The sequence below is a fragment of the Pelmatolapia mariae genome, linkage group LG1 (assembly GCF_036321145.2).
Source record: "Pelmatolapia mariae isolate MD_Pm_ZW linkage group LG1, Pm_UMD_F_2, whole genome shotgun sequence".
In the NCBI taxonomy this organism is placed as follows: Eukaryota; Metazoa; Chordata; class Actinopteri; order Cichliformes; family Cichlidae; genus Pelmatolapia; species Pelmatolapia mariae.
The window spans coordinates 26,993,993-27,019,786 of record NC_086227.1 but is presented as its reverse complement, the minus strand read 5'-3'; the positions used below and the strand labels follow the sequence as shown (position 1 = coordinate 27,019,786).

The 25,794-nt window shown below is 39.5% G+C and overlaps 1 protein-coding gene across 1 annotated transcript in view; it reads right to left on the bottom strand.

Moving 5' to 3' along the window:
* smyd3 (SET and MYND domain containing 3) overlaps positions 1–25,794 on the bottom strand; it is a 100,159-nt gene that overhangs the window by 13,030 nt on the left and 61,335 nt on the right. Inside the window, exons 6-8 of the mRNA XM_063477417.1 lie at positions 8,398–8,465; positions 2,273–2,375; positions 1,627–1,737 (exon numbers count right to left, since the gene is read on the bottom strand). Coding sequence (XP_063333487.1) covers positions 1,627–1,737; positions 2,273–2,375; positions 8,398–8,465 — 282 coding nt within the window. The remainder of the gene's footprint in view (positions 1–1,626; positions 1,738–2,272; positions 2,376–8,397; positions 8,466–25,794) is intronic.

Genomic DNA, 25,794 nt, shown 5'->3' with positions numbered 1-25,794 from the left:
GACATTAGGACGGAGGGACTACTTTAACATCCACACTGATGAGCAGAAATCTATGTCTAAAACAACCAAACAATTGACCTCCAAAACATAAAAATCAAGTTGGAGGAAAACTATTTTGATACTATAGCTGAGTTCAGCACACATTGCAGAAGTTAAGGGGACAGAATGGGTTAAGTTTATTAAAAACCCATTGTGTGATTCACAGCTAGTGACCTGTGACCTGTTCAGGCCAGGAAGGAAAAGGTTACAAGATTAAAGGGAATGAGAAAGAGAAATCTATCCTAAAATTTAGCTTTAAAATTATGAGTAAAATTTTGTAAAATGAAGCGTGCAATTTGTGTAAATCCTAACACATGCACAGAGAGAAAACAGCCACGCTGTGGTTTGATGTCAAGATTAAAGACAAGCAGAATGAAAGAGAAAGTGTGTGAGTGTTTCTGTCACTACTGTGTGCAGAACAAAGGTCGGTGGCAAAAAAATGAATCAATGCCATTGTTCCAGAGAGTCAACTGAGTGCTCCGTCTTAACTCGTCTCAAACAAACACAGAAGCATAAAAAGCGCTGTGCTAGAGTAAGAGCGAAGTGCCGTATAAAGCACAGAGAGAACAAAGCTAGAGGAAGTCGCAGCAGTGACAAAAAGATGATATGAGTGAGAGAAAAGAAAACAGACACATCGAAAGAAAGACAGCGCAGGAGGAAGATGGAGCAGATTAAGATGGATGGAAAAGAAAACTGCAGCCGCAAGACAAGATAATTTTTCTCATTTTTCAGTAGGTGGTCAGAGAGAGAGAGGGGATGTGACGAGGTGGAGCGTGACCGAGTGACAGAGGGGAAGACGAGGAGGAGAGCAGGAGATAACACAGGATGTGTGAGAGAGTGAAGGAGGGAGAAGGAGAGGAGGACAGGAAAGGGTACACCGAAACACGTTACGCACCGATACACTCTAACAGAAAGTGTGGGCGTGTGTGTGTGTGTCTGTGAAATAGAGAGAGACAGGCAGTAAGGATGTACGGTTGAAATTCCACAAATACTTTTTACAAAGTTAAAAACTATCAGAATAAGGTGCAAAATCATCATACACACACAAAGGTGTGTGAAAGAAAGTTTCTGCACTTTGAAAGTGGCTAACCATGTGCACACTATGGACTCAGTTATAATGATAAGAGGACAAAAGGATCAATACACACTTTTAACCAGTTTATTAGAGCTGTTCATATTGGAAAATGATATAGATGTTTCAAAATGATCTGTCATGAATGAAACAGTGACATTTCCACCACTGCATCCATCGCAGGCACTCACTCAACAAATATATTTTGCCCGTGTCGTTCTATACTCATCGTATAGTAAAAATATAATATTCGAGCTATGGCGACAGCGATATGTGCAAGTCTCAAATGTGACCCCTCACCAAAAAAGATCAGGTATGATTTGGAAGAGTTTGGAAATCTAGAGGGCTACCACCTTTATGATGATAGGTGATGAAACTTAGCTGCTTTGCTCTGATTGTTGGACATATTATTCATTACGTCTCTTTTTGTGAGGGGGGGGAAAACACCCAAATAAATAGCTGTAATCCTAATTAGAAGTGAATAAAAGCCACAATTTAATTTGTTTGCCTCTGACCTTGTCTCGCGAGTCACATCGCTGGCAGTGACAGGTAAAATGGTACTGCTCCTCCAGCTGCCTCTGCCGATCTTCAGTCAGTGACAACGTCTCGATGTAACTTATAGTTAGCTGGACACACAGAGAGAGAGAGAGCGGCTTAGTATGAGAAACAAACAGTTTGCTCAAATTTAATTTTCACTTTTACCTACAGCACTTAAATAAATTTGGTGCCATATTTTGAGGATCAGTGTTAAGCACATACCTATATTAGACATTTGGAAAACAGACTAAAAGGAAGAATGTGATACTGTAGAAGTAATGCGCGCGCGTGTGTGTGCGTGTGTTTGTGTGTCTTGTAGGACAGATGGCTTGGATTAATCTCATTATATATAGTCACAAGGGATGATGAAGTACGGAAAATTGGAGAAAACACTGCCAAGTTAGGAGCTGTGATCCGGCTTGTGTTGCTATGAAATTTCACTTGGCTACATCTTGTAATAATTCTTTAATAACATTTAATTCAGTGTACATCTATCAAATACTGGATAAGTATACAGTATTTGTTACTTGCATAATAAAATTCACTTCATGACAGATATAGTTCTTGGTTTCAGATTCTATATCGTTCAAAAGCCATACTGTGAGGTTATTTTCTTCATCATACCTCATCTTCAGGGTCGATATCCCGAACAGCTCTGAGCTCCAGTTTCGTCCCCTCAAACACCATCACGCAGTTTGGCCGGCAGTCGTGGTTTAACAGAGATAAACTGAAAGACGGCAAACAGAGAGCGGGAGGAGAATGAATTGAGGGAAAAGTGAAAGAGAGAAAAGAGATGGACAAAAAGTTGGAGGAAGCCTGAGGGATGTGTGATAAAATGTTTAACTTGCAAATAAACTCTAACAAAGTTTGTATGTGTTTGTGTCGCCCTCCTTAAACGATGACTGGCAGCCCTTTCTCCTAAATACACGTACACCGAGAGGAAACAGCATGTGATAAAGGATGAGAAACTGTTTACTTGTGGTGTTTGGAAAATATAAGAAGTGACTCATTCCTGCTGAGCCACCAGCTGCTACATGTCCAACTGTTTTGGGGTTTCAGTCAGTCCGGTGCTGACTGTAATGCTACTTTGTGGCAGCATAATGATGAGAGAAAAACACACGCTGGGTGACATTTCTCCCTAAAGATAAAAAGATTCCGACTCCAAGGTGCTGTTAGGGGCTTAAAAATCATCTGGCAATATTACCTTTAATTCTGCGCATTTAAGACGGAGCTCTCAAACAGAACACTCACGCAAGCAAAAAGTTATACGCACACACACATATGCACACACAAAATTCCCTGCACAGTGTGACAAAATGAGTAGTCTGCTTCTGTCATAACAAATGTCACTCTTTATTTCTTTCTGTTGGTCTATCTGCCTCTCAGACAGGCGCACAATAAATCAGGAAACGATGGGTACTCCACTTCTGTCACAACAAAGGCTTTTATCTCATTTCCCAATTTTATTACCGACACAAATCAACTTCCTGCTCATTCACTCCCAAATTTATTTTGACAGCATCTTGATGGAGACACTGATACCACATATAAGTGGTTTTATTTATAGTTTTTATTTACAGTATAAGTGTTTTTTTTCTTTAAAATTAACCAGTATCCACAAACAAGCTTCTTTAGGAACTGTAGGAACATTAGGTGCAATCTAATGGAGACAACCATGAGTAGAAAGGGCCTAAAATCCTTTGCAGACTTATATGTAGATGGACAATTTGCAAGTTTCTCTCAAATATCCACCAAATGTGGCATTGCTGCTGCTCAGGTTTTTCGTTTCTTACAGGTCAGACACTACGTGCAGACTATGACGGCACAATTCCCCCAAATATCTCCACACAATCCAGTAGACGATTTTTTAATGGTCAACCCAACCTCAAGGGGCATAATATCAGCCTTGTACAATTTAATTTACAATTTACAATGCTCTTCAGTAGCTGCTATCAAATCTAAATGGGAACAGGACCTTACCTTTCATATTACGGATGAACTGTGGGACTCTATCCTTGGTCAGGTTCACAATATATCAATGCGTGCTCGACATACACTTATCCAATTTACGATAGTTCATCGGGGGCATTGGTCCAGGGACAGGCTGGCGCACATATACCCAGGGGTGGACCCAGCTTGTAGAATGTGTGGGGGTGCTCCTGGTACATTGCTTCATATGTACTGGTCCTGTCCTTCGTTGACCACCTTTTGGAAATCTGTTTTCCATACAATGTCTGAAGTCCTGCAGCATCAAATTGAACCAGAGCCACTCTGTGCTATGTTTGGTGTGGTCCAGAATCTGAATCTGTCCAACTCTAGACTTAGAGCATTAAACTTTTCATTACTGCTGGCCAGGCGAGCTATTTTGCTTACGTGGAAAGACTCTTCTCCCCCCTCACACGCACAATGGCTAAGATATAATGTCCTGTATGGATTTAGAAAAAATTAGATATACAGTTCGTGGGACAAAAAACTAATTTTATAAACTGCGGTCCCACAACTACTGTTACTGAGTAGTCCAAGGATCATCCCCACTTTTCTTTTTTTTCCTTTTCCTTTTTTTTATTATTTTCTTTTAATGAGTCTGTTTGTTCAGTTGACTGATGTTTTTTTTGTTTTGTTTTTTTGTTGTTCTTGTTTTTGTTGGTTTTTTTATTTAGTTTTTTTGTTTTGGTTTTTCTGTGTGTGTTTGGTTTAGTTGGGCAGCAGGCTCCCAGTTATTTGTTGTTTAATGGTCAGGGTGGGAACAAGAATGTGAAAATTTTGAAAAATTTTGAAGCACTTTGTATTATACATTGCATTGAAACCTTTGTCTAATAAAAAGACTTTTGAAAGAAAGAAAGACAACCATGAGAAGTGAGATGTTTAAATTATGGATGTACTAGATAAAAGTAAAAATATTCTTGGCAGATTATTGGCTGAATTGCCTACAAAGTGTCACATAAGATTGTTGTACCGAAAATTCCCTGTAGCAAAACTTTATTAGCTAGTAGATCCTCGTAGTACGCTGACTGTTCCTGTCCAATTGTGGTCTTCAAAAGGTTAAAGAACTTGAAGCATGGAAAGATGGATTCTCTCAGGATTGTAATCTTGCACATCTCAAGGGAATCCAACTGCCTTGCAAGCTGAACTAATTAACTGAAAGACCTGATGTGCATCGTTCTCATGCTGAGCATGTAACTGTGTGTGTTGATATTGTGCTTTTTAAAGAAGTACTTGACGACCTCTGTGACCCATAAAAAGACATTTAATGTCACTGCACACATGGCCGTGAAAAATACTGAAGAGGCTTGTCTGTTTTTATGACCCCTTCCATTACCGCTGCACTCGTTTATCATATTCAGCAAAACAATAGGTCCAACAGATAAAGTGTGCGCGTGTGTGTGCATGTGTTCAGTCTTTGTAAAAGTAACCCCCTGGCTTTGTTCTACAGTGAAGAAGTTGCAGGTTGAATATCAACTAGGAATCAAGCGCTCCAAACGATGCTTTTATCTGATAGAAGGAGGCTCATTAGCATACTAATTAGATTAATTAACTAAACCACATCTCACATTAACAGTATCGGCTCACACTAACTGAGACTAAGTGTTGCAGTAGCAGGGCGGAGAGCGAAATATTGTGTGAGATTGCAGATAGTAAAGGACTATTATCCTTAATTATAACTGGTATTAAATTATGGAAAAAGCTTAGATATGTCATCTCTTTGTTTCTATTGTGAGCATCTTTATTTCACAATTGATTCTTTTCTCAGCTTCGAGGTGGTTCACTGCTGTACTAACACAGGAGCATTAAACGCTAAACCCAAAATGTATATACCTTTTTAGTTAGACTTGAACCAGAATCTGTGGGGTTGGGAATCGAGAATCGGTTCCCAGTAGTTCAGTTACTTGGAAATGTTAGTCTGCTTGCCTACTGATTCTGCTTTTCGGTTCCATTTGCGCTTGTGCTACAATCAGCTTATTTCAGTCTGTGTACTGGAGGAGGAATGCAATGGTAAACTGGAAAGAAACAACTAGATTATGCTGCTAAATGAACTTTGGCTTTTTGCAAACATCTACACCGACTGCCAGCCAAGAAGAGTGATGTTAAAGCTGAGTGTGAATGAATGCCGACCACAAGTCCAGCAGCCAGACATTGAATGTAAACAGGTAACAAACAGATGAGCAGTCAGGCTGTTGTTTCCATGACTGCAAACAGCTTCCACAGTTTACCTGCTCATCTCTCTAAAGTAGCATCACTGCGGCTTTCATTGCTTTGAAATCTCTTTTGTGCCGGTTATTTCTGCATTGTGTTCATACCCAAATACCAAGAGAAAGATTGTATGTGTGTCTCTTTATGATACAGATTTGTGTTGGTGTGTGGGACTGTAGCCTCAGTTTATATTGTTAACTGGGAATTATGAGAGAGTGTGTTACAAGTCATTTTACGGAGAAACTAGAATATAATGTAACGAATAATGTAACAAATTACTTCTCTTTGGAGTAATTGAGTAACATACTGCTTTACTTTTCTGTAATACGCAGAAAAGTGTTCTGCGTATTACAGGTAATAATTACTTTTTTTGAGTAATGACCCAAACACTGATCACAACAAAAAGGGGAAATAATCAATCATCAATAATGGAATCAGAATTGCTAAACCCCTAATCACCTGCTTTAAATACACTTGCTTTATAAAGAAGTTGTTTTTTGCTATGATTCATTCGAGAACATTGACTGGGGTGAGGATTAAAGCGATCTAGCAATAGAGAAGTTGTATTGGCTGAAGCCTACCTGGCTACCATTGGGCGAGAGGCAGGGTAGAGGCCTGGAGAGGTCACCAATCTGACACAGGGCCACCATCAATCCATGTAACCAAGCGGAAACTGATGTCATCCCATAGAGGCTGAGAAAATTTCATTTACTTTTTGATTTCCAACACAGTCAAGTGACTCCATTTTCTAATAAGTGTGCCCCTCATAAACATCTCTCAGGTCTGTATGTTATACTGTTAAGTTATTTCTTTTCCCCGCTTTTGTTGCACTGCACCCCTGGGAGGATTTCCCTGCATCCACACGGGGGTTAAAACGAGGTAATATAAAATGTATGGTTGAGGAGGATTACAACACGTAATCTGTGCTATCAATTCAACTCTGAATCATTTTGCTTTTGATAGAGCGCTCTGAGGATTTCACATCATGTTGTCAATAGGCCAATTAGCAGTGAAAGGGGGTTATGGTACGGATGAGTGCAGCTGAGAGGAGGACAAGAAAGTCAGCTAATGAGAAAAAGAGTTTTTGAAATATAACAGAGACAGAAAATGAGCAGAAAGCGGTGAGATGAACGGAGGTGTAGTCTCACCACAGTAATCCCCCTCTCTTCGGCAAACCCATGGTTGCTAGGCAACCCAAAATATGAATAGGCAGGGGGACCATTCTGAGAACGGGCCCATTATTTATGGATGAGTTACAACACAAATCGCACATAGACCCACGTGGTTTGGCTGAGCTTTGGTAATGCCACTGCGACCATCTGACATCTCAGCACGAACCAGATAAACTGGCAGGGATACCTGTGGTGTGTGTGCGTGTGTGGGTGTGTGTCTGTGTGTGTGACAACACTAACGACATGTACAACACCAGGCCAAATCCCACCCCATTCACCCGGGATTCAATACATGGATTACAGTGCATACAGTACTGCACTGCTGTGTGTGTCTCAGTGTGTATTCGTGTGTATTTTATGAGGACCATTTCAAGTTTTGGACCATCTGAGTGAGGGCATTGTGACCCATGCTCAGATCCCTAAATCAGGTCAAGGGGTTTATCAACACTTATGCACATGTGTGTAACCTGTGAGGTCTGTGTACACAGTTACAGTATTTCCACTACGATAGGAAGACATATCAGAATGAATGTGAATAAAACTGAGTTCTATGTACTGAAAAAAACCAGAGGTGGGTTGAACAGTGTTTGAACAAACATGTATGTGATTAGTGTGAGGCAGATATTCAAAATCTACACAATACCAGAGGTTTGAAGAGCAACCAGGGTTACCTTTCCTGAGCTATAGAGCCTAACTGTGACAGGAAGATTTTTAGTCTTTCGGTGAGTCTCTGCAGTGATAAGAAAAGGCAAAAATATGCCAGTGCAAGGCTGTATACGGCCTTCATTCCCCTTTCTAGGACAGCAGAGAGAGTGAATAATATTTTGTTAACTGCTCTACTAAAAATGGACGTACTTACACGCTTTATGACTGGTTAATGCTACAGTCACACAGCGAAATCTACTCAAACTACAGAAATTCACACTAATTACTTACATTGCACGAATAATGTGCCCCCTATTCTACACAACAAACACATTATCAATCCCACATCAGTTGGGAGTCAAACCTTGCATTTCTCTATGAATTCCAGCTTTCCTTTTCCGTCTGTCTTCCACTAAAAGCATTATAATATATACTGTCAACATTCATTTTCAGGTTTTTGCCTTATAGCAAAAATTGACTCCCTTGATTCCCCCCTTTTTCCTCCTACTTCAAAGAACTGTCAGGAAAACATCGAGAAGCGCAGGCAGGGCTTTAAAAGCGAGCAGGTACGAGGATGGGTGGGGTTGGTTAGGGCGCAGTGATCGGGCAGGTAAGTCTACGCAGCTTTTAAATTTTGTGGCTTTTTTATAAGTAAGAGTGCCATCTAACAAAGATTACGAGCAAGATTGAAATTAATGATGCTTTTTAGATGTGTATGCTCTCCACACTGCCCTTTGTTACCTTGGATACAGGCCAACTCCAATCTCCTGCAGCTCCCCATCACTGATGGTGAAGCAATTACACGTCACCTAAAGGAGAGGGTAAAGATGTGGAGACAAAAGAGTGAGTGATTATTTGTTAAATTGCTTCAGGAAATGAACAATACCTTTCATCGTATGTTCTGAACACCTCTACATAGCTTTGACACCTGCAAAACTCCAGCGGCACTGAAACATGATATGCTATGAGATTTTGTAAAATTACCGCCTGGTTATTTCTGAGCCAGTTTTTTTTTAATGAAAAATAAAATAGTTTTGAAATAACAAGACATGCTTAGAGAGAAACAGTTAGAAAAATGTTGATCTGTACATAATATTTAGTGTAGCGAATGAAATAATTTTGTTTCCCCACATGTCTGTGACAAAAAAATGCAATTATAATAAAAATAATAACAGTTACTTCTGTCAGTAAATACAATTAAACCTATGTGCTACTAGGAAATCAGAGGAAAATATATTGGCTGTACTGTAAATACAGTTTTACTGACAACACAGCTAACTGTAAACACCGCTGAGACAAGGTGGTTATTAGTACTGACGTTATTTTTTTTAATGAGAACTTTTCTACCAACAATAGTAGTGATACACTTTTTTCCCACGAAAGCAACACGACTCTATGGTGGCAATGTTAAATTGTTGATTATTAACAATTTTAGAAATTCTGACAAAGATATGATCAAAAAAGTGATCATAAAGTTCTACAGCTGAGCTCACTCCCTGGTCATGGCCACTTTCTTGTGTACGTTAAACTTCAGGATCACAGCTATGTCAAACTGACCCAAATTTCATGTCAAGTATCATCACTGGTGATGAGACGTAGATCTTCAGCTACAACTCAGATGACTCTTATTTTTCAGTGGAAGAACCTGGAGTGTGCAACCTCCAAGATGATCCATCAAGTCAATAGCTCGCGCTCTATTTTTTTGACATTTATGGGATTGTGCACGGTGAAGTCGACTCCAGGGTTGGACTGTCAGCAGATTCTGCCGTGATGACCTGAGCTATGCCATATTTCATTGCTCCGTCATACACTCTCACAACACATTGCACAGGAACTTCTGGCGACACCAACAAAATCCTCACTTAGCACCAGCGCTACTCACTGTATTTGGTTACCTGTGACTTCGTCCTCTTTCCAAATACAACATTCAACATGAAAGGTCATCATATTGACATAGCAAACAGATACACATTTGCAGGAGGTCAGAATGATCGTTGCAAACTGTGATAAAACCTTAGCAGAAGGACTAGAAGTGGTACAGTGTCTCACAAAGAGACAACTTTGAAGGAGACAGTGGGGCTCTCTCTGGGTAATCCAGTCCAAAGATATGGATGTTAGGCTAACTGGTGATTCTAAATCGACCACAGATCTTAACGTGAGGGTGAATGGTTTGTCTCTTTGTGTTAGCCCTGTGACAGACCTATCCAGGATGTACTTTCCCACTTCCCCTATGATGACTGAGACAGGCTCCAGCCCCCTGTTACCCCAACTGGATAAAAGGTTAAGTAAATGTATGCATGGAAGGCTTTTGCATTTATGAGACAAATTATTTTGCATATGACCTGCAAATCTCATGTTTTCAGCCCCAGTTATACTTTGTATCTGAAATGCAAAACTTAACATAAGAAACATATAATTATGTTACGATGGTCATTTTGAGCTTGGTAATATGTGGATGGTAGCATGTAAGTGGAGGAATTTTTTTTTCTCCATAAAAAAAACACTTTTTGACCAGTTTAAGTTGGATTTAATTAATCAATTATAATTTTTTGGGTTTGTTAATGGCCTTTACAGAAACCCCCCACTTTTGACAACTAAGGTAACACTGACTTAACCTTCTAAGACCCAAACTCTTTCATGACATGCATTTTTAATTTCTCTTTGCCAATTGGGACTGATTGGCACCTGATGAATGTAAAAACAAAGAATTACCAGATTTCTTTTCTACCTGATTTTTGTTTCTGAGAAAAATGAGATCCACATATGAGGACATACGTTTTAAATTTTGGTAGAACAGTGTCAGTATAATTTCCTCGTAAGTGGATATCAGGCCCTTGTAGAGTCAAATTTAGTATTTTGGTCTAGACAATCCAAAATGTGATGTCCACATATGTTGACGCCAGGTCCTAGGAGGTTAAATATGTGTGTGTTTATATGCAGAATCACCCCCCCTAAGGCCCATTTTGAAAGGCATAAGAAACCCTTTTTATACCTGCTATTATTCTGGGCTTTGTTTTCTTCCAGGAAATCATAATGTCTGATTCAGCCACTAATATCTTCTGTGGGGTGATGTTTATGCTGGTGTAGTGTCCACTGCTGGTATACCATATTATTCCACACCTGGCATACTGTTGGGTATATATACTGGTTTCAGACGCACAAAAAAAAAATCTCTGCACACTAAATATTACTTTAGTATGGAATTTTGGACAGCTCAGGATATGCTTTAGCACTTGTGTATATAAACCTCTCACAATGCACTGGGGTGGTCTGCATGGTATAAAGGACGTATGTCAGAACAAATGAATTAACAGGCCAAGGCTTTCAGGCGACAGAGGAGAAATTTCAAACTAGGGAGAGGGATGGTTTGTTTCTTACAGCTAGCAGAGTTGGCGCAGACATGGTTTGAATAATAACATGCCTGAAGAAGTTGTTTAAAAGAGAAAGACACAGTTGATGAGGGAGAAAACACCAATAAACACTCTAAAACAAAAGAAGTTAGCAACAAACTGAAAGCTAAAAAACAGAAAATCAGCACAGCTGTCTTTGATGTGTCAATTACTGAGCCGGTGCTGGTAAACAAGTGTGTTTGTGCATGTGTTGGTGGTCGTGGTGCATTTGTGTGAGTTAGGTTTGTTTCTCTACTCTGTGCACAAAGCAGATAAATAAGTCTAACATTGGTAATATTAGGACTAGGAAAAATTAAAGGGAAGTAGAGATGTGCAGGGAGGGAGGGTGAAATTTAAAGTGAGCCCCAGACAGATGGTTCCCATCCTACTGATATTCAAACCAGTCAACACGTCAAATTGATTCGATTTGAATCTGCAGTTGTAATAAACACCATTAGAGTCAGGCCTCATGGGAAATGATGGTTTTTACTCAATGGATTCACCACAAAATGAAAAATCCTGCTCTAAATCTTCCTCCCTCACTCCTCTCTTTCACACACACACAAAACACACAAATTGTTCTTTCATCATCTCACACACAGTATTGTTATTTGCAGACATTTATCATCTGTACTGTAAAGCACAGAGTGCAGATGCATCTTACAGCAGAGCCACATGTTCTGTATGAATTCCAATACATCAAGAGAGAACAACAGTTACATACTTTCATTAGAGTTTCGTTTAATGAATTAAACAGCACGCACATAAGAAAATAATAGTCCTACTTGGCTTTGATTTTTTTGTTGTTATTCACAATAGTTGGCAAATGCATGTGTGGAAAATAGTGTAATATGTAATGCTTTTTGCTAAACAATGGTGTTTATGTGTGTAACCAAAAAAGCCCATTATTCCAAACACACACACATACCCCATTCATAAAATAAACCACCAGGACAGCAACTAAGACTCTGGTTATTGATGAAGTTATTTTTCTCATTATTCCTCTAGTCTATGACATATCATATCATGTTATCCAGTAAAAAAACACCCAAACCCCAAAATCACATAAACACAGCGCATTTTATCCAAAATCCAAGGATATTCAGTTTACAGTGATGTAAACAGAGCAACAAAGTTTCCTGTTTGTGGAGCTGGAACTATACAGTGTTTGTCATTTTTGCTAGAAAAACTTCCAAACACCATTCCCTTAGAACTCATTCAGAAACTAACAATTTCATATCCGTTCACACGAGGCTCAGAGCTTTATCTGGGTTTGACTATCATTTAATGTCAATGCAAAAGAAGAAAAAACATGTTTTTAATTTTGACATAAAATAAAAAAAAAGACCATTTCACCATTTTAGATCAAACTGGTATTATGGCTCAGTCACACTAGAATAAAAATAGGAGAGCAACCTCTTTGTGACTAGGAAAAATTGGTGGTTGCCTGGTGAAACTTTTTTCCTTTTTGGCAACTATCTGCAAGCAGTTGTGAAACCAGGTTGTCCAAAGGTTGAGTGTACAACACCTTCAACCTCTGGTTTAGCACTTTCAATCGCAAGTGGTAGGTGACCTGACCTCAAGTGATCGCTGTCAAATTGATTGGAATCAGTGGCAGACTGGGGAAGGTTTGCAAACCTGATTTTGAAGTTAAACAGTCATTGTGCAGCAACTATGTCACTATTTGAGGAGCACTTTCTGAATTTGTGTTTGACTTTCTGGAAGCATTCTGAATGTAAAAACGTCATGGGAATTTTTGTATGTAGACAGCTACAGATTTGCTATTTTCACTGAGTTATCACATTTAGTTGCAGTATTATCATAAACAGATTGCATGCAATTGCCAGCTTCACCCCATTAAGTCAAAACCTTAAAGCAGACTCTATCTTGGTGCAGTTTTATCTTGATGCACCAAAGGATGCACCACTCTGAAAATGGAAACCGACTGTGAGTGTTAACAGACCTTGGTCCCTGTTTTCAAAGCAACCATGTCAAAGGCAACATCATAATTTTGGTTGTGCTGTGGTCTACAACCACAGTTTTCTTGAGTGTGACAGTAGCATTAAACAGATCACATACGTAAACCTATGAGTAAGAGAGGGTAAAAGCAAATGTAATTAAGTGTCATCCTGTCTTCTAACAGAAAGAGGGTATTTGAGTACCTTGCCGTTTTCACCTTATTAGGAAAAGGCAACATCGGTTACTGACAACAGAGATAGAGGGAAGAACATTTAAACAAACAGTAGTAGGGCACTGAGCTGGGCATAAATCTTTCTCTGTCTTACACTCACCATCTCCCTCCCTGGGGGAAACAATCAATCTTGGAGAAAAGCCACATCTGCAGCAGCGGCTATTGGACATCTTTTGCATCCCAAACAGCAACACGTACACACAAGCTTAAGAATCAAGTCCTGCCTTTTCCAAAAATCGACCTCCTCTGATTCTCAGACTCTCCACCTCTTTCCTTGTTCTCTTACTCTTCTACAGATGCAGAAGCTCTTATCAGAAGGCTTAGAAAGAGATCTGAGTCAGGACACTGAAACATTTAATCTAACTGTCACTATAACGTGTTCTTTAGTCTCAACAAACAGTTCTTCAGTCTGAAATGTGAAACGCTGCGGGAACTCTGCTACCTCTGAAATATAAAGATTTAGATCTTGTAAAATGTATTTGCTTGTTTTAATTGTATAGCGTTGAAATTAATCATTTAACTGATACGCCACTAGCGGAAAATCATCCCAAAACTCGTAGCATCTTTACAAATCTCAGCATTTACAGACTTTTCTGAATATCTGCTTTGAAGTTCATTTGGCAAATTAAATATATCATCTTGAGCTGTGAGAGAGTGGGTGAGGTACAGAGCTGGAGACTGACATAAGTATCGATCTGGTGTCAGCAGTGACACTGTGGAAGTCTGTTGCAGTGGAGAGAGCACTGAGTGAGAAGACAAAGCTGGTGATTTACCGGTCGATCTGCATTCCTACAATCGCCTATTGCCGTGAGCTGAGCTGTGTGGCTGAAAGAATGAGATCCTGCAGGTAAGCTGTGGAAATGAGCTTCTTTTAAAGGGTGTTTAGGCTCAGCCTTTCAGATGGGATGGGGAGCTCAGTCATTTGGGAGGTGCTCACAGTAAAACCACAGCTCCTTAGTGTGGAAAGGAGCCAATTCAGGTGGTTCAAGAACCTGTCTAGAATCTCTCTTAGATGTCTTTCAAGCATGATGCTTCAGACATATCCTAACAGTACAAAAACTCAAAGCAGAGCAGGACACAGTGGACTGTCTCTCCTGACTGGTCGGACACATCAGTACCACCCTGGAAGGAGGCGATGGACGAGGAGAGGGAGGATGCAGCTCTGTTTAGACTGCTACTGCCTGGACCTGGTTCAGTGGTACATGAGGATCCATGGAACCTCTTTGCTCTCTTATATGACACCTTAAAGTGTCATGGTCACAGGACTTTCTGTGTATTTGAGTTTCAATTACCAGGTTTATATATGTGAGCTTGAACTCTGTTTTTATTACTATATTTGAGTTTGAAGTTTGAGTTTTGTTTTGTTGCATTTCTGTTTTGGTTACTTTTTCCCTAGCAGAAAAACCTGTTTATGTTTAGTTCACTGACTCCTTTATTTTAGCTTTCCCTTTATTACTATTTTAGTGATGATTTTCAGTTTTGCAATTCCATGTTTAGGTTATTATTTAGATTTCTGTTAGCTGTAGCGTTTACTTCCCTCAGTGTTTCTCTCTTCTATCCTCCATCTCTCTCATTTCTGGATTAATGTCCTGTGTGCCCTATGTTCTGTAGTCTGACATCTTGTTAAGCCTTAATATTCATGTCTGTAATACTTTTAGTTTTACTTTGAAGGATGCACGGTATGGATTTTAGTTACTTCATGTGTTATGATTATCCTGTCTGTCTTCATTTATATAAACAAATGCTTTTTGTCTTTTTGTGTCATCAGTGAACATACCCGTTACTTTCCCATGAATGTTTTCTGTGTGCAGCCCTGCATTAGTCCTAGTCCCTGAGGATTCTGGATGCTGTGTTTTTTCCCCTCATTCCTTGGACTTTGTATCAACAATAAAGCTCACTTCAGCTCAGCTTCAGCTCCCTGCCCCCTGCATCCTGCATTTAGGTCTTCACTTCAACACAGTAATCCATCACTGTGTAACATAAGGACTAACCAGTAATAATAACACAAAATTAAATTCTATTTTAATAATTATTTCTAGCTTCTTTTTTTTAACTTCCTAGAGGAAATATTATTAGCTTTAGAGATGTTATTCATATGCAAAGGAACAGCAGGTACTGTGACTACACGGCTATGCATACACACTGTCCATCAGTAACCATGGTGATGATTGTATCACTCTGAGAGATGGTGAGGGACTCCCACAATTTACCTGCTTATTTATGTCCTTACTGATAATAATGAGACCCATTTACAGCTGTGAGTGAGTGCGGGTTGATATGAGTTGACATTGTGGTCCAGTGTATGTGAGGAGGACCCAGTTCGGGGAAGATGAAACACTGAGAGATGTTACAGTGTCTACAGGGCTACTTTCTATCTGAAGCAAATGAATTGTATTTCCGAAAATGAATTAAAAGGAGCTCTTAATAGGGATTAGAGGCCTGGTAGGATTCAGATATTGGCATACCCACTGTGGAGAATTACACAATTACCAAAGCATAGATTTTGCCCGGAGGCGTTTTCTTCCAAATTAAAGTTGGTTACTTTTGTTTAATATCTTTTAGGGAATTGTCTCTCTGTGTCTGTGGCAAAAGGGTGCAGAAAATCTCAATCTGCATCCATTTATTTGTTTGACCCTTTATTTTTCTTACTGTCGAAACATTTCTGTTGATTAGTTTTGGATCATGAAACCTGGAGAAATTATAAATGTGAGAAAGAAACAGAAGCGTAGACAGATGAGTGTGGAAGAAGGGTGTGGTTAGTGATGTGGAAAATAGAAAATAAGATCAAAGATGTCACAGTCTGCGTGTGTGCACAAATTCTAGATTCCATATTTTAGGAGCCTACCAGTAAGGTCATGAATAGAGCTTGCAAAGACACACATATTCAGAGATAAGTAATTACTCCACTGAAGTAAAGTTAATTTGCATCTATTTCCCAGTGACTATTCTTTTAGTCAGATCACACATGCAATTCACAAATCCATTCAACTCTTTTAAGATATAAAATAATTTTTTTCAGTCAAAGTCTTAACTTTCAGATGAATCTGGTTCTATAACTAAACCTCAAAATATTAAAAACCTTTCAAAGGTAAAACCCAAGAATGTCATCACTGGCCCAGCACATGCAACCTTTTGAGATATAAAGACTAACCTGTACACCTACTGTAAATTACAGTCAGCTGCAGGACGCCACTTTGAATTTCTGTGCAACATTAAGTATTCAGGCAGGAGGGGCAGATCAAAATGATTCCAGTGACATTTTGGAAACGTATACGGATAGCACATCTCTAAGTGGATGGGTGGGGGAGGCTGGGATGGTGGAGAGTGGGCGGTCCTGTCATTTCACATCGAGGCATTGCATTGGTTTGCTTTCTCCTGTCATGTCGCCTCAAAAAACTTGTGACTGGGTGGTTTATGTCTCTAATGTCATTGGAATCGGTTCAATTACTGTCACTCTGGGGACAACTACAAAGGCCATCAGACCCAATCAAAGGCCGTATCTGAGTGCCTCCTGTGCATTTGTGTGTGTGTGTGTGTGTGTGTGTGTGTGTGTGTGTGTGTGTGTGTGTGTGTGTGTGTGTGTGTGTACGGACTATCGATGCTTTGATAAAGTATTTATGACCTAATCATTGCTCTTTCATCTCTCAATAGACAGGCAGACAAACTCGGTGGAAATATGAGGGGGGAGAAACAGCGCTACACATCTTTTTCCTCATTGTGACACTGTTGCATGCACGTAGAGAAACAGTCAAATGTCTGGGCACATCCGCACGTTTAGTGGTTTTACCGCACTGAAAATTGAAATTATGAAATAATAAACTTTAATTTTTTAAATGAAATTAAAAAATTCTTTAAAGTAGCCAGCGTTTGCACAAACTCATTGTATTGCCTAAACAATCCAAATTTTCTCAACCCAAGCAGTTCGGTTTTTCAACTAATAACCTTCAGAAGTGGCTTCTCTGCAGCAATTTAGCCATGAAAGCCTGATTAGTTGATGCTGAGAAGCGTCTGCTACTTGAACTCTGGGATGCATTGATGTGAGCTCTAATCTGAGGTGTCATTAATTGGGGATCTCTGGTGACTCTAATGAGCTTATCCTCTGCAGAAGAGGAAAGTCTTGGATCTTCCTTTTGTGAGATGATTCTCATCCATTTGAATAGTTTTTCAGACCAGACTTAGTCAGACAAGAATTTTTAACAGCTCTTAAACAGGACTGACTTCCATCTCCTCAAGTATACACAAGTATCCCCTCAAGTGCTTTTTATAAAAATCAATAAAATCTAAGATTTCATCTTAGGCAGGCTTTTGCATTGTGTTGTTTTTTAGATTTATTTTTTTATTGTTCAGATAAAATCAATTCAGATTCGTATCAAAAATACACAGGACTGCATTACAGTGTAGCTGGTGTCAGTGTGAGGTTACCTCAGGAGTAGTCAACTGTGTGCACCAGCAGCTACAACTACAGAGTACACTGTATGCCAAAAGTCTGTCAGCTGTGTTTTGACACTGAGGGCAGAAAGAACCATAGAGGAGCAACATTATTTTATAGCTTAAAGTCTGAGTTTGAGCCACAGTACTAGTTGATGTCCGGCTCCAGTGGTGACTGCAAAACTGACAGTGCAGTTTAATCAGTTATGATCAGAGTGCACAGCGTTACATCTGCAGCTCCATGCGTGCATTCAGCTTCATTAGCTTTATTTTAGGTTACATGCAGTGATTATTTCTGCCTGACTGCTGTCACTAAATCTGACTGCTTAACTTGTTCTGTGTTCAAACAAAGTTAGTTAGCTGGATGTCATTTTGTGTGTTGAAAAATAAGTGATAGTTTTTCTCCCTTGGTTTTCTGTCTTCTTTATTTTGTAGTTGCACTAACAAAGGTATACTGTGTATAATGTCTCTAACCTGGTGTGGCTGTTGGTGCCAGACGCGCTGGTCTGAGTATACATCTAAATCATCCCGTGAGCGGCAGTTCTCTGAGTGAAAACGCCTTGTTTACGTCAGACGACAGAGCAGAATGGCCAGACTCCTTCAAGCTGATAGGAAGACAGCAGTAAATCAAATAACCACTTAATACTACCAAGTTATGCAAGCGCTTCTCTGAGCCTGCAAAATGTCAAAACTCAAGGGAGGTGGGCTACAGCAGCAGAGGATCAACTAAGAACATGAAACTAACACTAGAATTCACACAAGCTCATCCAAACTGAACAATAGAAGGTTGTGGTGTGGGGGGATACTTTCCTGGCACACTTTGTGCCCCTTAGTACCTGTCGTTTTCCTGAGCACGTCCATCCCTTTATGACCACAGTGTACCCATCTTCTTCATCTTCTGGATGTTTCCAGGAACATAACACACCATGTCTTAAAGCTCACATTATCTCAAACTGGTTTCTTTTACATGACAATGAGTTCCCTGTACTCAAATAGCCTCCACATTCACAGATCTCAATCCAGTTGAGCACCGTTGGGATGTACTGGAGCTGGAGATTCACATCATGGATGCGCTGCTAACAAATCTGCAATAACTGTGCGAAGCTATCGTTTCAATATGGGCAAAAATCTTTCCATGTTTCCAGCACCTTGTTGTATCTGCAGTTCAGAAAGGAAAAAACGGTCCAACCGGCTATTAGGAAGGTCTACCTAATAAAGAGGCAGGGCAGGTGAATGTTTAGAGAGTATGTGGGTGTATAGCTATATTTCATGGTCTTCTTTGCAAAGAAAAGGAAAAAAACAAAGATAAAATATAATAAAATATAGTGATGATATAATAACAACCACAATACTCATTTTTAAACTCACACTTTTGTATTTTTCTCACATTTCTGCCTACTGATAACCCCCCACAACCACACACACAACCAGAGATGTATCCATGACTTCAGACTACATTACAGTGGCCCACATTACTGACTGTCTGACCCCAAAGCTTACCCAAAAATTAAATGACTTAAAATTGAAACTTTGTTTTTATTTTAATTTAATTAATTTTAATTTTTTATTTGTATGCACGAGGAGCACATGTCCCAACTATGTGACTGTCTAAAGTGATTTCTGGGTTGAAACAAACTATGTGCTCATTTGCAAGCCAGTATAATACTAGTCTTATTTAAGAGAGTTACTAACCCTTTACCGCAACCACTACTTGCTAAGCTTTATACCAAGTCTTCGCCCTAGAGATTAATGACAGATTTACATGAGGGATTTGTTTTGTTCTCTAAGAGGAAGACGAGTTACCACAATGTTCCAGACTTATGCCACCACAACATGAGTAATGCAAGTGCACACATAAACACACACCCCAGGAGTCCATCTCTGTTTAAACAAGAATAAAACAGCCAACTGCAGATGGAGAATGAGAGAAAGGAAAGAGAGGAGCGGAAGCTATAACAGATGAAGACAGATTAAAGTGGCAGCTGGAAAGTTTGAGGGTAGGAGAAACAATTCGAAAATCGAGAGTGAGGGAGAGAGATCAAGGATCAATGTAATGAATCCTCTCAAGTCTCACTGATAAGATGTGGAGTTGAATACAATTAAAAGTGGAGGAAAAAATATTCAAAACAAGTCTGTGCACCTTCTAAGTGTGCCAGAGTCATACTTAGGAATCTCTTTAAACAATTTCATTATTGGAGGAGATATAAGTGCCACAGGCCTGTGATCATTACATGAATTTGGAGTGTAAAAAAGAAAACAAACTATACCTTCTAGTTGTGCAGCACAGTTCATAAGCATTCAGGCTTTCCTGCCCTTGACCCCCCCGGAAAAGAATTCACATGGTAACCTGCAAACATCTTTTCCGAGAGCTACATTTTGAAAAACTGACTGCTCTCTACTAAAATGATGATGTTAAAATGAATATTATAGATGTTCTTAGACTTCATCCTCATCACTGATTATATCTTTATAACTCTATTTACCAAGCTTGAGTTCTTCTTCAACCTTCTTCTGTGCCTCCCTGTATTTATTCACATGCCCTTGGTTCAAACTGACATTTCACTGAATAATTGAGGCTTTAACAGATTAGAATTTATTATTTGGATAAATGAAAATTGATTTCTGTGGAATGATCAAATCTTCACAAGATATAATGTATGCAGACAGTTCTCTGTTATTCCAGGCCAGCACAGGCACTTTCAAACAAGTTCGTTTAGGGGCGATTTGCAGGACGAAACAGGACGTACAGAGTGGAGCTATATGATAGGATTTTAATTCCCCTTTACAAATCAGTAGCAAAGATTCAGACAGATTGAGAGTTGTGTTGGACAAGAAATGTACTGTTAAAATTACTTAAGATTTTAATGGTTTGATGCAATTAAAATCATCCAAAAAAGTTTAGTGTTGCCGGTGGTGTCAACCCTGGCTTTCAGCTGAACATATACAAAAGGGTCGCAGGGATACAAACATGAGTTCAATTTGAGCTGTGCATAAAGTCTCCCTGATAATCAGTGTTGCACCAGTTTTTATTGCCATAGAGACACAAGCCTCCACTGAGTGATTTACTAGTCTCTGAAGAGTCTCTGACCAAGAGAAAGAGTTTCCCAAAGCCATCAACTTCCAAATCGGAATCAGTCTTGTTCCGAAGTAAAGTTTTTGTTAAAGCAAGGACACAGGGGCTGCTACACTGGATTAGAAACTTGCCACTTGCCCAGAGCTCATCAACTTTGTTGCAGAGTAACTGAACACTGGTGAGCATAACTGTGGAAGAGGCATCCAACAGCGGCCCTGTTTCACAAACCTCTCCCACACACCGACACATCTCCTGCAGACCAAATATCTTGGATGCCCGGCAGCAATTCCCCACAGAAGCGACTGGCTGAGATGCAGAGGAATCCATGATTTCCACACCGGTGATGAGCAAAAGCAGAAGGAACTCACAAATATAATGGTGCTTGAAATCATCATGCAAATGGGGGCATAAAAACATAAAAATTAGGACAAAACTCCAACTGAGGTGAGTCACTGTTGATACTGTCACCAACAGATCTCATAAGAAATACATTAATAGAGAGAATAAAAACAAGTCAAGAGACGTGTGATACAAGAAGGAGGGAGGAGAAGAAATTTGCCTAAACATGTTAGTCAACTCATTAGTAAAGTTGCTGAGTGTGACCAAAAACAGGCGGGCTGAGCTAGAGTGGTGCACTCTGGGAAAACATTTACTGAACGCTGCAGCGGAAGGAAAAGCGCTCTAAGCAACAGCTTTGGAAAGTGCACTGTACTGCACAGACACACACAGACACATGCACATCTGTGTGTGTACACATAATCGCAATGAAATACACAGTATTCATGCTGTGTGTGCACACAGAATTCAAATTTCTCATCCGCACGCACACACACACACACACACACACACACACACACACACACACACACACACACACACACACACACACAGACACCATTAGCTTCAATCTGTGTGCAATCGAACACGAGATTGCCTCCTGCTCTATAATGACTTATTTCCATTACGATACCCAATCATATCTGAAATAAAATAGTAGAGAAAGTGCATGTGTTTTTGTCAAGTTGGCACATTTTCAGCTGATGAGCTACTAAGCTGAAACAACCATTTCCACACCCACACACACATTCAGATCACAAGTGTACATTTAAATGGAAGCACATTTATGGAGCATACCATTTATAACTCATAACATGCAAACACACTAGCTTGCTTCTGGTTGCGTTACTTTGTATTTTACAGCAAAATACTAGAGCTAGTGAGTTGGTAAAAGTATCGTGCGCTTGTGTGTGAATGTGTGAAAATTATATGTGCTTCTTTTTCTCCATAGGGTACTCTCCTCTTCTATATGTGCCAGGCATGGGCTCCCCCAATTAAAGGTCCTACACCGATTACATATCTCCAAGGAAAAGTTAGTTCTATCCGGGAGCTGACCCCCTGTGTAACAGATGTAAAGCAGAAACAGGGTCACTCCTTCGGACTTTTTTGGCATGCCCCGATCTTCATAACTACTGGGTGTCTATATTTAACACCTTTTCAGAGATATATAACGTTAAATATGATCCTTCTGCTCTAACAGCTATCTTTGCGGTGATACCTTAAAACGTCATTCTGCCAAAATTCTATTCGAATTCTATTGCCTTTGCTTCACTCATTGCGAGCCGCCTTATACTTTTAAGATGGAAGCAGGAAGCTCCTCCCACACATGAACAGTGGCTTGCAGAGCTCATGAGGTTTTTGCATTTGGAAAAGATGAGATATACACTGACAGGTTCAATCACCAATTTCTTAAGGCATCGCAGCCATTTCTAATGTACATGGAAACATTTAAAATGACCACCTTATCATGACCGGATACCAAATCTCTATATCACTATCATAGTTAGCTGTACACTGAATCTCCCTTATACATTTTATTTTTATATTTGTGTTTGTTGTTTTTTGTTTGTTTGTTTTTCTTCTCTCTTTCCGTTATCTTTTGGGGTATTGTAAATATTGAACAGCAAAGTACTCTATGTTCAAAGTTTTGCTATTAACATGCTGCTGTCACTGAGAATATAATTATTTAAAAAAATTATATGTGCTTCAAGAGCAGTAAAAGCAACACTAAATCTTCTCTGACAGAGAAGATTATGATTGTTTTCACACACTTTCCTCTAACATTTTATAAATTACAAATCCCTGACTCAGCTGCCTGGTGACGGTAAATTGTCACCTTATTAAAAACCTAAAATGATTTAGGCGGCCCAGTGTGTTCTGGTGGTAGAGACGAACAAAATTAGAGGAGAGACCAAAATGTTATTTAGGCTGCTGCCAAAGCTCTCTAATCTTACCTTCTATCATTAGCTATGTAATATAAGACAAACTAAATAAGGAGTCAATTGTGTCAGACAAGCTGTTGGGTACCAGTACAACACCATAAAATATAATAAAAAAGCTCTCCAAGGTGAAATATTTCCTTCTTTCTTTTAAACTGGTAAAGGGTACATGACACTGATTTTTAAACACAAATTACATGCTACACACGCCGATTCAGTCGTCTTTATCCCAAAATCATAGCTTAGTGTGGCCTACAGCTGCAAAACGTACGGTATTACTGTTGCTTTCGACGTGACCTGAGAGGTCATTCCAGTTTCTGTTTCTTTCTGCTCCATCTCTTGGTACTCCCTTTATAAAACTACTGTTTTTTGGCAGAGCAATGATAAAAGAAAAGTAAGAAAAAAGGAAGCAAGATATAAATCATGTAAGCAAGAAACTAAGAAAACTAAAAAAGAAAAAAAAAAAGTTTAGCCTGGCAGACAGTCTGCTGGCTGGTTCAATCAGACAACTAGAGGTGGGTAATGATAAAAAGAGCAGGTTATTTTTTTTAGAGCAGTATGCTTTGTAGAAAAATCAGTTTTTACTGCTTGACTGCTCTGCCGTAGACTGAATCAAAGGGTGGTTCACGAGGGAATAGCAATTCCTCCTCCACTCTGAAGGCAGCAGTTAGTCAGCTCTGAATGGCTTTTCTTCCGTACATTTACCGCACCCATAACTTTTATCTAAAACACCTTTTTTATTCTCAGCCCTTGGGGAACGCAAAGGCATTCACAAGCTAAGATTTGAATCTTTAGTGTGAAGCTTGTTACATTTAAATCAATTAAAATGATTTTGCAAAAAGCGTCTGAATATTCCTGAATAGGTCGTATAATGCTGCCTGTTACCTTAGCTACGCATCTCACATGTTGAGAAGCAGTGACTTGGTGTTTACTGTTTGTTTACAGCAATAAGCACAATAAAAGTATGTGCATGTATGTGTAACTTTGTCTATAACAGAGCTAAAGGTATTTGAAATGTGTATCCTAAGGGTACTGGTGTGTGAAAGCAAGCATTTCATTTTGAAAGCAAAGATCACTTTTTTATACTATCAAAGTACTGAATAATAACAGGACTGAAGGAAATTAAAATTACTTCAGGTTGGGAATTTAATAGTTTTGTGATAGTTCCTGACCTTTCTGTGTTTTTGCCTCCTTCTGTCTTTTCTCTTCGCTAAACGTCAGCACTAATGCCTAGAGACACGTCAGCAACCTCCTGAAAACCTCCAGTTTCAAGGGAAAAATGTGTATTTGCTGATCAGTTGGCGAGTGGATACTGGAGGTTGCCAGCTGAAATCGGTTAAATAGAGGGTGCTGTACCAAAAACCTCTTTGTGATTGCTTTGTTCACTAGCAGACTGCCGCATTTCCATTTGCCGTTTACTCTCAGAGTTGTGCAAACTGGACACAGACAACTTTCTACTTCAAAGTAAAAGTTGAGAAATTGCTGCAACAACCTCATTTCACAAGGTGCAAGTTTTACTTGAAAGAGATGCAAACAGTTTTCAGTTTGCATTTTTCTTTCTTTCAGGTTTTACTACAGCTCAGTCGAGTGAGTGCAAATCATTCAGCATCTTTCAAGCAACCTGCTAGCAACTAAAGCAATCGCAAGCAGGTTTTGGTGCAGCACCCTTTATGCAACCAAATTCATGTATCAACTAACTTGGATTTGCTAGATGACAGGTGTGTACCAGAGGTCATTGACTGGTGTACAGGTCTGCATGAATGGGGCTTAATCAATTGATTACAAAGCAACTCCCAGCAACCTCCAACCACTTGCAACCATACTAATTTACCAATACCATTACTACCAATACTAAACCAATACTAATGTTTCCTCTCACAATCAGCTGCCAGATGGCTGCAGGCATGTTTTTAAGCCTGTGTGACTCAAGCCTTTTGGGTCTTAGTTCCCGTCTGGTAGTTATCACCTGTGTTTACTGCTTTCACCTTCATCTTGCCTCTCATTTGTATCTCAATCATAATTGGTCAAATTTTCTTGCCCTTTGTCAAGACATCAGTTTTTGCTCCAGCTTTTTTCTCCTTGTTATTCTCTTGCTTCTAATGTCACTTTGGACTTTTGATTTGCTCCTCTTTTGGACATTTTTTTTTTTTTGGGCTTTGTTTGTGGCCAATGGATTACACTTATGAAAATGAGCAAAGGGATTTCACCAATTCTGGACCTTTTGCTTTTGGAACTGCCTTAATTCTTCATGGCATGGATACAACAAGGTTTGGGAAACATTCCTCAGGGATTTTGGCCCATATTTAAATGACAGCACTGCACAGTTGTCAGCCACACATACATGATGAGAAAATCCCATTTTACCACATCTCAAAGGTGCTCTATTGTACTAAGATACAGTATGGTGACTGTGAATGCCATTTGAGTACACTGAACTCATTGTTGTGTTTAAGAAACCAGTCTGAAATGATTTGACCTTTGTGACATGGCATTTTATCCCATTGGAAGAAGGATGTACATTAAGTCACTAGGAACGCAACCATCATAGGACATGCAAATGTTATTTGTTAACACATATTGCTGCTCAAATTAATAGAAAACCATAAATTTCCCTCATGCCACAGGGAAATGTCCCCGTCCTCCCGAGGGCCACTCTGGCACTGGGTTCTGCACAGCAGAACAGGCAAATCCACCACACCGCACTTATAGATTAGTGTCAGTGTCACATTTGTAACCACTGAATATGTGCCCTTGGGGAAGGCCCAAGGCATGAAAGTTTTG